The sequence below is a fragment of the Lucilia sericata genome, unplaced genomic scaffold, assembly GCF_015586225.1.
Source record: "Lucilia sericata isolate MDLA Ls3-8-SP2 unplaced genomic scaffold, ASM1558622v1 Contig000496F_arrow, whole genome shotgun sequence".
Classification (NCBI taxonomy): domain Eukaryota; kingdom Metazoa; phylum Arthropoda; class Insecta; order Diptera; family Calliphoridae; genus Lucilia; species Lucilia sericata.
This window is the reverse complement of record NW_023994510.1, coordinates 252,501-270,323: the sequence shown is the minus strand read 5'-3', so window position 1 is coordinate 270,323 and position 17,823 is coordinate 252,501. Positions and strand designations below refer to the sequence as shown.

At 30.0% G+C, this 17,823-nt stretch overlaps 4 protein-coding genes across 4 annotated transcripts in view; 3 read left to right on the top strand and 1 right to left on the bottom strand.

Moving 5' to 3' along the window:
- Positions 1-696: 696 nt before the first annotated feature.
- On the top strand, positions 697-4,652 carry LOC119605566. The gene is made up of 2 exons (XM_037958758.1): positions 697-1,079; positions 1,146-4,652. The coding sequence occupies exons 1-2, from the start codon at positions 1,068-1,070 to the stop codon at positions 1,788-1,790; spliced, it is 657 nt and encodes a 218-aa protein (XP_037814686.1). The 5' UTR covers positions 697-1,067; the 3' UTR covers positions 1,791-4,652.
- Positions 4,653-13,995: 9,343 nt separating this feature from the next.
- Positions 13,996-14,608, top strand: LOC119605563 (cuticle protein 38-like). The gene is made up of 2 exons (XM_037958754.1): positions 13,996-14,067; positions 14,128-14,608. The coding sequence occupies exons 1-2, from the start codon at positions 14,056-14,058 to the stop codon at positions 14,527-14,529; spliced, it is 414 nt and encodes a 137-aa protein (XP_037814682.1). The 5' UTR covers positions 13,996-14,055; the 3' UTR covers positions 14,530-14,608.
- A 1,516-nt stretch (positions 14,609-16,124) lies between these two features.
- On the bottom strand, positions 16,125-16,865 carry LOC119605559 (cuticle protein 67-like). Its single transcript, XM_037958750.1, has 2 exons — positions 16,786-16,865; positions 16,125-16,712 (listed from the first exon to the last, which is right to left on the bottom strand). Exons 1-2 carry the CDS (start codon positions 16,795-16,797, stop codon positions 16,200-16,202), a joined length of 525 nt encoding a protein of 174 aa, XP_037814678.1. The 5' UTR covers positions 16,798-16,865; the 3' UTR covers positions 16,125-16,199.
- A 254-nt stretch (positions 16,866-17,119) lies between these two features.
- Positions 17,120-17,823, top strand: part of LOC119605549 (cuticle protein 12.5-like) — a 4,864-nt gene continuing 4,160 nt past the window's right edge. Inside the window, exon 1 of the mRNA XM_037958737.1 lies at positions 17,120-17,123. Within this exon, the coding sequence (XP_037814665.1) occupies positions 17,120-17,123 (4 nt within the window). The remainder of the gene's footprint in view (positions 17,124-17,823) is intronic.

The window sequence follows — 17,823 nt, the reverse complement described above, 5'->3', positions numbered from 1 at the left end:
AGACTAGACTATAGACTATAGACTAGACTATAGACTAGACTATAGACTAGACTATAGACTAGACTATAGACTAGACTATAGACTAGACTATAGACTAGACTATAGACTAGACTATAGACTAGACTATAGACTAGACTATAGACTAGACTATAGACTAGACTATAGACTAGACTATAGACTAGACTATAGACTAGACTATATACTAGACTATAGACTAGACTATAGACTAGACTATATACTAGACTATAGACTAGACTATAGACTAGACTATATACTAGACTATAGACTAGACTATAGACTAGACTATATACTAGACTATAGACTAGACTATAGACTAGACTATATACTAGACTATAGACTAGACTATAGACTAGACTATAGACTATAGACTAGACTAGACTGTAAACAAATTTAAAAAGATTTATGATTTCAGTCATCATGGAAATTTTTTTCAGATTATTTCTTTTTCCTAATTTCATAAACATTATCAACAAAAACTTCGATCTGTTACCAATGACCAGACGATTTCAATACAATACCCATCTTGAGATGGTGGGTTATTGAAAAAACAAACAATTTGTTGTATTTCATTTCAGCTGTTTATTGATGTTGTAGCAGTTGTTGTTTTACTTTGTGTAGCTGCTGATTTTGTTGTTGATGTTTTTTTTTCGGTTTGTGACTGTCCGAAACGTCAATGGACGCAATCAATTTCTATAAAAAGCATCTTTAGTTAGGGAAGCCGGTTTAATCAGTTAACTAAGCTTAAACGAACGACAACCTATAAAAAAACGTTAAACTCAAAAAAAAAAAAAAAAAAAATCTTAAAATTTAAACGAAACAGAAAATACTTGAAACTATTAAAGAAATACTCTAGTTAAATAAAACAAAAGAATTTTTAAACGTTAAATAAAACTAAAGTGATTTAAATAACAATAGAAAGAAAAAAATCATATAAACTAATTTAAAGGCAATTAACAGCAATAAAAAAAGCAAATAAAATATAACTGTTCTATATAAATAAATTTTAAAATTTTATTAATCCAAACAAATATTAACAAAAACAAAACATGTGGAAATTAGTGAGTTAAAAATTAAGAATAATTAAATCATATTTTTAGTGCTATAATAACAAATAATTTTTTTAGTGTGTGATAACAACTTTAACCAGCCTAATAGTGGCCAACGTGCAAGCAGGACAAACAAATTTAATATCGGAATATAGTATAACACCCAGTAATCAAGTGGCTTATTATCATTATCCAGCACCTCCAAAATCACAGCAATTCCATGACCCTGCAGCCAAACAGCTCTCCTCGATACCCATACCCACCTTAGCACCTTCTCCAATAGAACAACGTTCCGTACAGGGTGCAGCTCAAGCATATCAAAATCAATATCAAGGCAACTATCGTACAGCAGCTGCTATAACAAAACAATTTACCTCACCAGCTTTGGATAATGCTGCCTTCAATTTGGCCTTGACCAATCAAGGTTATGCTATTGGTGGTAATGCAGCCAATGCTGCCTTAACTTCCACTTCAAGATCCAGCAAAACTTCAGCCACACAAACAGCTATATCAAATGCCGCCACTGCTTCGGCAGCACCTGCCGGCTCTAGTTCTTCTAATTTACCTCCTCTTACCTCGCTCAATGTGAAATTACCCTTACCCATTGGTATTACTCCCCTTAATATTGCTCCTTTGCCTTTACAGGCCGGTGCTCCTTATACTGCTATACCTAATGGTGTTACTTCGTACGGTACTCCTTATCCTCAGAGAAAGAGGCGTTAAATAGGTATAGTTTGCTTTTTAACTCTAAGCGTTCCTTTCTCTTCTATTCTAATTAATTTAGTGCAATTTTTTTTGTGTTTGATTTAATTAGTTTGAATTTTGAATTTAATGAAATTCAAAGACAAACGGAAAAAATTAATAATATATAGTAGTTGCATATGTTTAAGCTTAATTTAAATTTTTAAGCCATAGAAACGTTGATAATTTAGAAATAGCCTAGAAAGGCAGGGTTCGGATTATATGGAGAAAACAAATTTAAAGAAGTGCTAAAAAAATGAAAGGAAGTGTTAAAGTTTTGTGAAATTTTGAAGTGATAATCAAAATTACCCTTTAATAGTTCTAAAAAATACCAGATCGGAAGTGACTCATATAGACCTGAAATATTGTGTATCGTTCCTTAATTTTCTATGTTCCATGAACATTAGATAATTGAAGACGACTTCATTCCGTAATTAAAGTCAATTCCAACAATAACATAGTCCAAACACTACATGAGTTGTTAAATGAGGTTTTCGAATTTTGAAACGATCAAAACTTCTGATCAAGATTTCCGATTTTGTTATATTACATTTTTATTGCACTTGAAGGGTCGAAAGTAAAAGCAAGAAGTATGTATAACATCTACACATTTCAAGTCGAATTTTTTAATTTCATCAGATTTAAATCCCCCAAGTTTGGAATATAAAATTTTTTTTCATATTTATTTAATGTTGATCCTTTTCGCGACCTTTTTTTAGTCCATAGGCTGTTCAATAGATTGGTCTATAGACAAGTCTATAGATCGGTCTATAGATCAGTCTATAGACTATTCAATAGATCAGTCTATAAACTAGTCAATAGATCAGTCTATAAACTAGTTAATATATCAGTCTATATACTAGTCAATCGATCAGTCTATAGTCTAGCGAATATATCAGTCTATAGACTAGGTAATAGATCAGTCTATAGACTAGTCAATTGATCTGTCTATAGACTATTGAAAATATTAGACTATGAATTAGTTAATAGATCCGTCTATAGACAAGTTAATAAATCAGTTTTTTAGATTAGTCAATTGATCAGTATATAGACTAGTCAGATCTGTCTATAGACTAGTCAATATATCAGTCTATTTGGTTAATAGATCAATCTATAGACTAGTCAATAGATCAGTCTATAGACTAATTAATATATCAGTCTATAGACTAGTTAATATATCAGTCTATAGACTAGTCCATAGATCAGTCTTTAGACTAGTCCATCGATCAGCCTATAGACCAATTGATCAGCCTAAAGAATAATTAATAGGTCAGTCTATAGACTAGTCAATTGATCAGTTTATAGTAGTCAATAGATCAGTCTATAGACTAGCAATAGAGCAGTCTATAGACTATTTAACAGATCAGTCTTTAGACTAGTCAATAGATCAGTCTATAGACTAGTTAATAGATCAATAGATCAGGCTAAAGACTAATCAATAGATCAGTCTATAGAAAAGTCAATAGATCAGTCTATGGAGTAGTTAATAGAAAATTCTATAGACTAGTCAATAGATCAGTCTATAGGCAATATACCCTACACTAGATTATTTCGTAGACTATATATATTAAATCCATAAAGTAGTCAATAGGCCTGCCTATAGACTATGTAAACAAGTCCAGTCCATAGTCTAGTACTTGGACAATTCAATGGACTAGTCTATGTATTATATTAGTCAGTAGACTAGTTTATAAACAAGTCTATTACTATTATGTATAATACCTTAAAGAATAGTCAATTGACTGGTCCATAGACTAGACGATAGCTTAGTCTATATTTAGTAGTCCGTGTACAGATTTGTCGATATATTAATCTATAGAATAGTCAATAAACTGGTTAAAATATTGTTTCATAGATCAGTCAATTGATCTTGTTGCAATTTATTATTCCATAGACTACTTAGTCCATAGATTGCATATATAGTAGTCCATTTCTATAGATTTTATAAACTAGTCAAGGCTAGTACATATAGCACTTAATGGGCCAGTCCATGGATTAGTCTATATACTAGATTAGAAAAACACGGTCTTTAGGCCCTATCAAGTCAAATTCATAGACATAACTAATCTATAGACAAGTCTTTGGAGATTAGAAATGAATAAATAAACTTCACTGACAAATATCAGATGCTAAAAATTTGAAAATATTGGAAAAGTATTTCTAGAATAGGACTGAATTCAAAAACAACTTTAACACTTTTTTCTAACAGTGTGTAAAAATTATACAACTTTAGCATTTAATCCGAACCCTGTTTTAGTCAATAGTATATATTAGTGGTGTGTTCTGGTTTTTTACGTTAACACTTTCAAACTTCAGTGATTTTTGTATAAATATTTTATTATTTTGTAGGTTTTTGATTTTATTTTTTTTTTTGTGGTGAATGGTCATCAATGTCATTTCGATTTGTCGCATTGACAAAAGACAACAATTGGTATCAAATAGCATAAACTAGTGATACCACATTTAGATTTTTTCGTTAATTAAATCAATTTGAAAAAAAAAAAAACAAAATCAAAAATCACACAAAAATAATATAAAAACCGAATTAAAAACAATATGTGAGGTTTTAAAAAAAATGTTTTCGAACTAGAAGAAGCCACTTTATTTAAATTTAAATTGTAGTTTTAACAATCTAATTCCAATGACGTTAAACTAAAGAATTTAAATATTTAAGTCATTGTAAATCAATTTAACTAATTTAACAAATCTATAGTTTCTTTTTTTTCGTGTGTATTTTATAATAAATTTTGTTTTGTTTTTAGTTTATAAAACTCTACAAAGATTTTAGTTTAAGAATATTATAATAGATTATAAATCATAAAAAAAATTAGAAAAAAAACTTGCCATGCCTAAATATAAATCTAGTAATAAATAAATAAATTTTGTTTTAAAATATTATAATAAAAAATAAAATTTATTAAAATCTTTAAGAAAAAAACAAAAGCTTTTATAAATCTGTTTAAACTACATTCATTCATGGTATTCAAGCATTACCAATTAATCGGTCTGTCCCTTATTTTATCGAATGTTTCTTTGTAATTCAATGAGAAATTTATGCAAATAATTTGTTCATATTTATGGTTTTTAGTTAAAATTATTGTTTATTTATCTTAAATTTAAATGTATTTGATGGTTTTTTATTATAATTATTATTGTCGTTATAGAAGTTATTTATATTTTGTTGGGGTTTTGTTATAATCAAGGTATTTAAAAAATCATTGATCTTTTGTAGTGAATTGTTTTGATTTAGATTATTGTGGGCAATACTTAACAAAAAAATCTTTAAAATTTTGCTTGGTTTCTTGTTTAGAGCTTAGAGTGTGGTCATTGATACGCTCACGTGTATTTCTTTTTAGGTTTCCAAAAAGAGTGCGGTGACATTGTATATTGTATCTTTTTTATACCCTACACCACTATAGTGGGGATTTGTGCTGATGTTTGTAACATACAAAAATATTGGCTCTAAATCCACCTTAAAGTATACCAATTGGCTCAGAATCACTTTCTGAGTCGAATTAGCTATGTCCGTCTGTCTGTCCGTCTGTGGGTCCATGTAAACCTTGTGCACACGCTACAGGGGATTTGTGCTGATGTTTGTAACACACAAAAATATTGGCTCTACACCCACCTTAAAGTATACCAATTGGCTCAGAATCACTTTCTGAGTCGATTAAGCTATGTCCGTCTGTGCGTCTGTCTTTCTATCAGTCTGTCTGTCCGTCTGTGTGTCCATGTAAACCTTGTGGACACGCTATAGGCCGCAATTTTCAAGATAATTTGATGAAATTTGGCATATACTCTTCTTTTGACCCAAAGACAAAGCATATTGAATATGATTGAAATCGGTCCATTATTTCGCCCAGCCCCCATACAACCGTATCCCCGAATAGGGTTTTTACCTTATAATACTGTTAAATATTGTACAATCTCTATAAGTCTAAATTATACTGCCGATTTTCGTAATGATAGGTCCTCATTAGAACCTAGCCTTCCATACAAAGTCCCCTTCAGAAAATGACTTGAAGATTGAAATTCAACTTCAAACACTACTATCACATTGAAATTCTGCATAAATAACTTTAATATCAACGTAAAGCGCTCTACCAAAATTTGTACAGATAGGACCATATTTACCTTTGCTCCCCATAAAACCCCTTTTCAGAAAATGACTTTTATTTGGGTAACAAGTTATTAAAAGTATTTCGGAATTAAGGAAAAATACTTTATTATAAGAAAAATAATTTACATTTTTCACATACTCAATGGTGTAGAGTATCATATGGTCGGCCATGCCCGACTATACATTCTTACTTGTTTCGACATTAAGAGCGTTTTTGAGGTATTGTTTTATATTGAAAGACATCAAGAAGTATGTCATAGTTTTGCATGTGTTTGGCATTAAGTATTTAATTTTTTGCAGTTATCTATTGATATTAGATTTAAAGTTGGTTATAAACTTTTTCGGCTTTTAACAAAGGGATTCCCCGGAACTGAGTCAAACGGATTTATTTCAAGGTTGCCGTTTAGTTAATAAAGTAATTAAATTGGCGTGACGAAGCAAATACGATATTTATGTGATCTACTTTAAAACTAGTTTATTTCAAGTTAAAAATCCTCAATATTTAATGAATGATATTAAAAGATATAGTTTCTGTTAACGTGAAGCTCTTCGATAATCAGAATCCTTTGAAAACTTGTTCACAACAGAATTGTTTTATATTTTTAATATATCCTCTATGAAATATTGATTTTGTTATTCCGTTTGTAATACATAGAAATATTAATGTACATACATATACATGCATGGTCCTTACTATATTCTAAAATGAGATAATCATGTCCGTCCGTCTTTCTGTCTGTCCGTCTGTATGACGAAAACATGATAGGGTCGGTATGTAAGAAGATAGATGACTGACATCGGTTTTGTTTGGTATTGAAATCTAGCAGCCATACTAGGGCCCCCCAGAATACACTATTAACGGACATAACAGGCTTTTAAAATAGCAGTATAGCTATGAAATTCGACATAAAAAGTCTCTGTATCAAATTTTATGGGGATCGGTTCATAATTAACCATAAGCCAATATAAGGCCCCTTCAAAAAGTGACTCTAACCATCATTACTTAAAGAAAATCAGTTTATTGTTAATAAAATGTTGGAAAAAATGTATTATTAAAAAAGGTCCGTCAGAAATATATATTTTAAATTGGAAAAGCTCGTTCTATAATTTACCCAAGCCCGTATAAATGACCCTACTCCGAAAATTCCCCTGATATTCACCAAATATTGAATAAAATTAATAATAAAACCTAACAAATAAGTCAATTTTTGTAGTAAAGAACAAAAATATCGATTCATAAAGATTTAAGTCCACATAAAGGGTCATATTCCGAAATTAATTTTAATATTATGGAATATGATTTCAAGGGTGGATATATAAGATTCAGCATTGCCGAATATATTATGGAATATTTGAAGCTTAGGGGTTCTTTAATAAGTCCATATAGGGCACCATCTTTAATTTTTGCAGAATATGATTTGATGGTATAAACGGCTATTGACTTGTTAATCATGACTTGGTGGGAAACATAATCCAACAAGATAAAAACTTTAGACTTATCACTAAAAATCTGATTTTTCACTTAAAACCCGATTTTCACTAAAAATCAAAAAAAGTCCGTCAAAAATTAATTTGTTTTAAAAACTATAGTTGAACCAAGCCCTAAAGGCCCTATTTCGAAAATTCCCCTGATATTCATTTAATATTGGTGACATAATGACATAAACCTAAAAAATAAGTAAAATGGTTGTAGCAAATAACAAAAGTATCGATTCAGTCTAAGTCTATATATAGAATCACTTTCCGGAATTAACTTTAATATTACACGATATGATTTGATGTTGAAGTATATATAAATATAAGTAACACTATTACATGTTGATTATTCAAAGCTTTAGGGTTCTTCACTGAGTCCATATAGGGGTACATCTTTACTTTAATTTTACGTGTTATGATTTGATTTATATAAGATTCGACATTGCTAAGATTCGGCTATTGACTTGTTAATCATGACTTGTTAGGGAATTCAATCCGATATGATAAAAACTGTATATGTTATTCTTCGACTCTCATTTGTTATTTAAATGTATTAATTCTTAACTGCTTTTGACTACGGTATTAGTATGAAACAAGAATTTTATACCGGTTTGGTTATGCTTTACAAAGTGTAATTAGATCGGTAGTTTGATTCTTGCTTTTCCTAATTATTTTTTCTTAATTTCTAAAATAAATAAAATAGAATAATACTCGTACCTGTAACAAATTACCTGTAATAAGTTATATTTATTATAATATCTTAGATCTGTAAACCCTTTGTTCCTTTCTATATCTATACACATCAAATAAGACCTAACTATCAAGACTTTCGAAATTTATTAGCACGATTAACAATTAAATTAGATTTGAGCTGAATTAATTTTAATAAGCTTTAGGTTGAATATTAGATTGTGAGCCTTTTGGGGTATTGGTTCAATTATGGACCAAAATATAAAGAATTTGATAGAGTGATTTTATAATATATGAATGATTTAGAGTGTCGATTATTAAGTTTGGCGTTAAAAAGTTTCTTGGTTCAAGCTAAGAAACGCTTTATGAAGAAGATCATATAGGATCATATATTTGACCATAGGTCAAATATGATCGGAATTGGAAAATGTTTCCACCATTTATTATTTGTATTTTTGGTACCTATGTATCTCCAAATTACATAAATGTCGATTTAAAAAGTATTTATTCGCAATCTGGAAAATTTGGTAAACGAACGTCCAACAGGCCCGTTATTGGCCTAGGTGTATGTATTTCTTCAGATCTGGTGTACCATATAATTTTCGGAGCCTATAAAGTATATATATTCTGGATTCTTTGGAGTCGATTAAGTCATGTCCGTCTGTCTGTCTGTCTGTTGAAATTAAATTTCTGAAGACAGCAGATATCTTTTTCAAATCTTCTATAATAGCGGAGTCGATTAAGACATGTCCGTTTGTCTGTCTGTCCGTCTGCCTATCTATCTGTCTTTCTGTTTGTCTGTCTGTCTGTCTGCCTGTCTTCGAGAAGTTTCTTATTTAAAATCAGCGAAATCCGTCCATAAATAACGGAGATATGAGCAAAAACACGAGACAACCTCTGAAAATTTTATCAAACAATTTTTTGCATGCTTTGATAATGAAAACAGAACCTACGAACAATAATATTGTTCCTATACCCATCTTAAAGTATACCAATTGATTTAAAATCAGTTTCTGAGTCGACTTAGCTATGTCCGTCTGTCTGACCGTCCGTCCATGTAAATCTTGTAATCAATCTACAGGTCGTAATTTTTAAAAATGAAATTTGACACTGATCTCTTATTGTATCAAAGACGAAGCCTTTTGAAAATGGTTAACATCGGTCCATTATTTCACCTAGCCCCCATACAACTGAACCCTCTCGAATAGGGCTGTTTAAGCTCATAGTTATGTTTAATATACTCGTATCTCGACAAAAATGTGCAAAACCAAGTTCTATACTTGCCTTGATGATCCTGATGAATTTTATAATGCTAGGGCCTCATTTGACCCTAGCCCCAATACATAGACTTCTTCAAAATATGACTTAAATAACCACAATTTTATTCAACAATAAATGGCTTAAGTATAACTGAGGTCTCTATAGTTTCACAAGCAAGATAACTAATGAATTAGAAAGTATTTACTTATATAATACATTATTAGTTAAAACTTATTATACCACTTATATGTAATACAGACGATATGTAGTAGTCATTGAAAAGTGTGTTATTAGGTAAGTAATTACAGTTGAAAGGTCATTAACTAGTGAATCAATTGACGGTGTAATGTATAATGAATAATTTAGTGATCGTTATTTGCTAACATTAGAACAAACTCATAATAGTTTATAGTTCTCACCTAAAATACTTAGTGTAGGGTATCAAAACCGAAAAGAGATTGGTAGGCGTATGTTTATAAAACAGAATTTCAATAGTGAAGGGCACTTAATGATATTCTTTAATCTAAAAATAAACTTATGATGAGACTGCTACAATTTTAATAAAACAAAACAAAATTGTGTTCTTTATCTTTTTTTTTTTGGCTCAAATAGGAAGAATACTGTTATTGTTTTAGCATGACTAACAGATAATCTAGATTCATATGTAAATAAATGTTTATCAGATGTTAACTTTATGAAAAAATATTTCCAATTAAAAATTCTTTATATATGTATTAAACCATTTATATGTAAATTTTTGTTTTGTTAAGAATCTGAATATGTTTATTAATTTAATTTGGTTTATTAAATACTTTTTTTATGGGCAAAACTAATCAAGATGTTTTTTTTTTTTTTTTGCTTGTGTTTACAGCTTCAAAATTTAATTTATAGCTGTCTACAAGACATTAAGAATAGTTCTTAAAAATTGTTAATAATTTTGTGGTAGATTGTTTTTTTTAAAGTAGACAAGCTGTCTACTTAATAGTGACACTTAATAGAGATTTATTGGGTGTTTGTTATTAACAACAGATGTGAGATTTTTAATATGATTTTGATTGATTTTTATAACTGAGGATAGAATTATTCTTTTGTGGGTTAAGTTTCATAGTTAAAATACCGTTAGATTTTATGTCATAGATGTTACATGGATTAGGCCAATTATTAGGTAAGAGAAATAGATTATTCTTTAAAAGATGAAAAACAAATCTTAGAAGTAAATTGTTAGAGAACTTGGTACTTGATAGACGCCTAGAAGGTAACAACTGGTTATTCAACATAATTTGTTTTTAACGCAAACATCATCCCAAATATCTCTCGATTAATAATATATTCAAAATTTTTATTAAATTCAGGTTTTAAAAACACATTATAGAGAATTCAGTATAACTTCATAGTTTTGAAATATCTACTTGTATTGTTTAGTATTTAAAAATAGTTTCTAAAGCAATTAATCTAAAATGAAAATTAAGAAAAAAAAATAACACTATTTTAATGAGCAACATGATTTTGTATTTTAAATTCACAAATTTTTATTGAACTCTCCTTTAGTTAAAACTACAACATGTCATCATCATCTTTCTCAATCATTTAGCATCGTACAAGATCAAAAGACAGTGACCGCTATAAATTAAACTTTATTACAGACACTATTAATAAATATTAAACAACAATAAATCTTAAAAAAAAATTTAAACAAAGGAAAAAAAATTAAGACTAAAAACGTGTTCAAAAATACTTGCCTAAACTTAAAAATAGCCACACAGTTTAACCGTGAGACAGTCATACCTTTTTTGAAACCACATCGAAAGGAAATGAAATTGAAAAATTATATCTTTCTGCTTAAATAGCTAACTAGCTGATACTTAAGCTAGGAATTTTAAATATTAAAACAAGAATTTTATGAATTTATTTAATGATGATTTCAAAATAATCGTTACAGCAAACACAAAAACTTACTTTAATTTTAAAATACCTACTTGTGTTAATAAACAAAACCAGTCAATGTTTTAATAAATTTTTAAGAATTTTTAAATATTTTTTCATGGTTTTTATTTTAGATAAATATATATTAAAACTTGTTTGTAATTGTATATTGTTAAATTTAAAATCATGATAAAGTGACAGGCTTAATTAAATAATTGCCATTTCTTAAATAAAAATTCACATGATTTAGTATCGACTACTAAAAAAGTTTTTTAAAACAAATATTGTCTGTATTGCAGCTAGTGACAAATAATACTGCATTGGCAATCACAAAATAAAGGGTTTTCCAATAAGAGCCAATTTATGTTAATTGTTCTAGTTAGTTCTAGTCATTCTAGTTCAGTTCTAGGTTCAGTTCTAGTTCAGTTCTGTCAGTTCTAGTTCAGTTCTAGTTCAGTTCTAGTTCAGTTAGTCAGTTAGTTCAGTTCTAGTTCAGTTCAGTTCAGTTCTAGTTCAGTTCTAGTTCAGTTCTAGTTCAGTTCTAGTTCTAGTTTAGTCAGTTCTAGTTCAGTTCTAGTTCAGTTCTAGTTCAGTTCTAGTTCAGTTCTAGTTCAGTTCTAGTTCAGTTCTAGTTCAGTTCTAGTTCAGTCTAGTTCAGTTTCGTTCTAGTTCAGTTCTAGTCATTTCTAGTTCTAGTCTAGTCAGTTCTAGTTCAGTCTAGTTCTCTAGTTTCAGTTCTAGTTCAGTTCTAGTTAGTTCTAGTTCAGTTCTAGTTCAGTTCTAGTTCAGTTCTAGTTCAGTTCTAGTTCAGTTCTAGTTCAGTTCTAGTTCAGTTCTAGTTCAGTTCTAGTTCCGTCTAGTTCAGTTCTAGTTCAGTTCTAGTTCAGTTCTAGTTCAGTTTAGTTCAGTTCTAGTTCAGTTTCTAGTTCAGTTTGGTTCAGTTCTAGTTCAGTTTAGTCCGTTCTAGTTCAGTTCTAGTTCAGTTCTAGTTCAGTTCTAGTTCAGTTCTAGTTCAGTTCTGGTCTCAGTTATAGTTCAGTTCTAGTTCAGTTCTAGTTCAGTCCTAGTCAGTTCTAGTTCAGTTCTGGTTCAGTTCTAGTTCAGTTCTAGTTCAGTTCTAGTTCAGTTCTAGTTCAGTTCTAGTTCAGTTCTAGTTCAGTTCTAGTTCAGTTCTAGTTCAGTTCTAGTTCAGTTCTAGTTCAGTTCTAGTTCAGTTCTAGTTCAGTTCTAGTTTAGTTCTAGTTTAGTTTAGTCCAGTTCTAGTTTAGTTTAGTTCAGTTCTAGTTTAGTTCAGTTCTAGTTTAGTTTAGTTCAGTTCTAGTTTAGTTCAGTTCTAGTTTAGTTCAGTTCTAGTTTAGTTTAGTTCAGTTCAGTTCAGTTCAGTTCAGTTCTAGTTTAGTTCAGTTCTAGTTTAGTTCAGTTCTAGTCTAGTTTAGTTCAGTTCAGTTCTAGTCTAGTTTAGTTCAGTTCTAGTTTAGTTCAGTTCTAGTTTAGTTCAGTTCTAGTTTAGTTCGGTTCTAGTTTAGTTCTAGTTTAGTTCAGGTCTAATTTAGTTCAGTTCTAGTTTAGTTCAGTTCTAGTTTAGTTCAGTTCTAGTTTAGTTCAATTCTAGTTTAGTTCAGTTCTAGCTTAGTGCAGTCCTAGTTTAGTGCAGTTCTAGTTTAGTTCAGTTCTAGTTCAGTTCTAGTTCAGTTCTATTTCAGTTCTAGTTCAGTTCTAGTTCAGTTCTAGTTCAGTTACAGTTCAGTTCTAGTTCAGTTCTAATTCAGTTCTAGTTCAGTTCTAGTTCAGTTCTAGTTTAGTTCTATTTCATCTAGTTTAAGTCTAGTTTAGTTCTAGTTCAGTTATAGTTGAGTTCAAGATCCTTAAACATTTTATATAAAATATCCGCGAAATTGTTTTTTTATGCAAACAGCTTTTTTGTCACCCCGTGTATAATGTTGAGGTAATATGTGAAAATATTTATGAAAGTAAATCTAAGTACATATATATTTTGTTTTTTTTATTATTTTCTTTGTTTTTTAGCTAATACCATAATTTAGCCATAATTTGTTTGGCTGTGTCTAAAAGTAGCAAGAGACAACACTTAAAAATAAATAAACATTAAGTGGTTTTTGCTTAAATTTAAAATAAGTATTGTTCGTATATTGTTTTAAATTTTAACGGTTGCCAAATTAATGATTCTATTTGTATATTTGTGACACTATGATTAATTATAAAACCACAAAATTTTTTTGAATAATTTCTAATAGATAAAAACAAAATCAAAAAAATAAAGAAATAAAAAATTAAATAGTAGAAATTATATAATGTTTATTACTTGTTATTAAAATGTTATTAAAATAATTAAGTGCTTATTTAAAGAAATTAAACAATGAATGAATATTAATTGAAAGTTTATTTAGATCTTTGTATTTCGGAAATTTTATTAATATGAACTTATAATTAAAATGTTAACAAATTGTTTGATTTTTTTATAATATTTGTTTTGGTTTATTTTGATTTTTGATTTAAATTTTTTTGAAATTTTTTAAATTTCTAAGCACGTTTTTTGTTCAAATTTTAAATTTGTAATATCAATTTGGTAATATTTTGTTTTGTGAAATGAAAGTACCTTTATTGGTAACATCTGAAGTAAGTAAAGGTTTAGTTTCAATATTTTTTACTATATAATGTGTGAGCTATTCCAGAGTTAATACCATAACAGTGTTTAACATTTGTTAATAAACATTTAATATTTGTAGTTGTAAATCCTGTTCGAAAAGAATCCTTAACAAAATGTTCAAGTTTGTAAGTACTTTATTGATAATTTTTTAAATAATTGTAAACTAATTATTTCCCCTTTAAAAGGTTGCTGTGTTTGCTGCCTGTCTTTCCTACGCCACTGCTGGCCTTGTTCACCCCACAGCCTTTGCTGCTGCTCCCGCTGGCGTAGCTTATGCCAATGCTCCTTTGTATGCTGCTGGTGGCAGTCAACAAGTAGATGTTCGTCAAAATTATGATGGCACTTTTTCCTCTTACACCACCAATCCTTTCGGTTTTGCTGCTCCTTACTCTAGCCGTTATGTAGCTGGTGCCCCTGCCACTTTCGCTGCTCCCGCCAAATATTTTGGCCCCGCTGGTGTAGCTGCTGCTCCTTTTGCTGCTGCTTCTCCTTATGCTTCGCCTTATGCCGCCCATTTGGCCGCTGCTGCTTACAATGCTTATGCTAATGCCTATGCTGCTTCCCCAGTCTCAGCTCCAGTTGCTTAAGATCAGATCACTTGTACAATTTGTAAATAATTATGTTCCTCATTGTTTGTTATAATTTAAGGAAAATACATATTTAATATTAATTTATTAATTTAAAAAAAAAGTTGTTTCATATTCTCTAAAAAGTTGTTTCGAAGGGAAATTTCTTAAAAGATCAGAAATGATCACACCATAGAGTGAAAAGAGAGATAATTTTTCGGGAGTAGAAATTGGTTCAGTCAAAGTTATTATCAAAGCTGGTTAACTTGATATTTTTACACTATAAATGATCGCCATTTTATTAAATTTTTAACATTTTAAAAGTCGTTTTCCATTTTCTTGAAATCAAAATTTTCTACTTATGACAAGTGATCACTGCTGCAGCCATTTTGTCTGCTGTTAAAATCATGCTGACCTCGCTGACCAATTCATGACATTTACCAATATACATATGCCCTAAATATATTATATATTTAATAATTTGAATTGATTTTTAGTCATTCAACTGATCGTAATTTGATACAGACGTTCAAAGTTTTCAATAAATCATCGCCTACATAAACACTTTTAATTGTTTGATTTAATTATTGAATATATGATTGATTAATTTTATTTTAAATGTTTTTTTTTTTCATAATGACTTAATATTTTTGTTTATTTTGACTCAAAGTTGACAATATTGACATTTTCAAGTTAACCTGTTAATGATACGTTAAATTTGAATAATTTAATAAAATTAATAATCGAAATTAATATAAAATTTTCGGTTTAATTTATTTGTTCAATAAGGCAAATAATGAGAGAAAGAGAACTATAGAGTCCTCCTTTTTAGACTATAGTCTCGACTATATAATTTACGAACATAAGCTTGTAGATTATAAACTGGACTACATTCTCGACTATAGTTTTGACTATAGACTAAAGTATAACCTCGATTATAAACTATAGGGTTTACTACAGTTTGGACTATAGTCTCGGCTGTACACTAGACTATAGTCTCACCAATACCATTGAACACAGTCAGTACTATAGTCTTCAGTACAGTATCGACTATAGTCTCGAATATAAGCTGTTGTCACGCCCAAAGCATCGACTATTCTCAACCATAATCTTGATTATAGACTCGATTATAGTTTCGCATATAGGCTTGACTACAGTAAGGACTACAGTCACGGTTACAGACTCAACTCTACTTAAACTTGAATCGATTATATCAAAGGTATGATCTAGTCTCGACTATAAACATGACTATAAATACGTTTATAGCTTCGATTACAGACTCATATATAGACTAGACTATATTTGAATATAGATCCGACTATAAACTCTACAATAGTATCGAACTGGACTACTTATTCGACTATAGACTCTATTATAATAGTCTCGATATTAGACAACACCGTAGACTTAACTATATACTCGACTATAGTAGAACGGACTATTGACTCGACTTTACATTCGACTTTTGGCTTGATTATGAACTATTGTATGGAGCATACACCCGACTATCGTCTCTACTATAGGCTTGACTATAGAGACTTGTCTATAGTCAAGGTTATTATCTAGAAACTTCTAGGGATTCTTAAAGTCTGATATAAAATTTAATATTTACAAAATCAACAATAAATATTTCATTTATTTAACATTAAAACTGAATAACAAAAAATTAACAAATTTTCGAGAAATCGTACTTAAACAACCACTTTAGCGGGAGCAGCGGCGAAAGGTGTAGCAAAACCAGCAGCATAGTGAGCGGCATAAGGAGCAGCATATTGAGCAGCATATTGAGCAGCATAGGGAGCAGCATAAGGAGAAGCTACAGCGAAAGGAGTAGCAACACCAGCGGGGGCAACATACTTTGCAGGAGCAGCGAAAGCAGCTGGGGCAGCAGCATAAGCAGCGGGAGCTACATATTTAGCAGGGGCAGCAAAGGCAGCTGGAGCAGTAAAAGCAGGGGCGGCATAGGCAGCGGGAGCACCAGCTACATAACGGCTAGACACGGGAGAAGTGTAAGCGAAGGGGGTGGTGGTGTAAGAAGACAAAGTGCCATCGTAGTTGTGACGAACATCAATTTGTTGACTGCCACCAGCAGCATACAAAGGAGCATTAGCATAGGCAGCAACAGCAGCGGGAGCAGCAGCTAAAGCAGTAGGGTGGACAACACCAGCAGTAGCATAGGCGAAGCAGGCAGCAAAGACAACAACCTACATATATGTTTAAAGGAAACAAACAATATAGATTTTGCATATGTATAGTTTAAAACAAGTTTGTACTTACAAATTTGAACATTTTGAAAAGGTCTTGGTTTTGTAGTTTTGTTTCGTTTAGTGAAGTATTGTTAATAAGGTAGTGATGTCTTCTTTACAATTGCTTCAACCTTTTATAGTAATATAGTTTAAATTGTTGTAGTTTTGTATTTTAAAGTACTTGCTTAAATTGCATATTAAATGATTTGAACATTGTAAGTTAATGGAATACAAATGAAGTAAATGTTTGGAAACTATAAATTATATTTGAAATTTTTATTAGTAGTTTGTTGATTTGTTATCCAGATGTAGAATAATTTGTGGGAAAATTGCAAAGATGATTTTCATGATTACATTTAAAACATATGAGTATTCAAAGAATATGTCTAAATTTAACTATTAGTACTCTAGAAAGAAGCCCTTCGAAGAAGCTAGTTAGCTAGTTAGCTAGCTAGCTAGATAGATAGATAGATAGATAGATAGATAGATCGATCATAGAAGTAGATAGATAGATAGATAATAGTAGATAGATAGATAGATAGATAGATAGATAGATAGATGATAGATAGGATAGATAGATAGATAGATAGATAGATAGATAGATAGATAGATAGATAGATAGATAGATAGATAGATAGATAGATTAGATAGATAGATAGATAGAAGATAGATAGATAGATAGATAGATAGATAGATAGATAGATAGATAGATAGATAGATAGATAGATAGATAGATAGATAGATAGATAGATAGATAGATAGATAGATAGATAGATAGATAGATAGATAGATAGATAGATAGATAGATAGATAGATAGATAGATAGATAGATAGATAGATAGATAGATAGATAGATAGATAGATAGATAGATAGATAGATAGATAGATAGATAAGATAGATAGATAGATAGATAGATAGATAGATAGATAGATAGATAGATAGATAGATAGATAGATAGATAGATAGATAGATAGAGATAGATAGATAGATAGATAGATAGATAGATAGATAGATAGATAGATAGATAGATAGATAGATAGATAGATAGATAGATAGATAGATAGATAG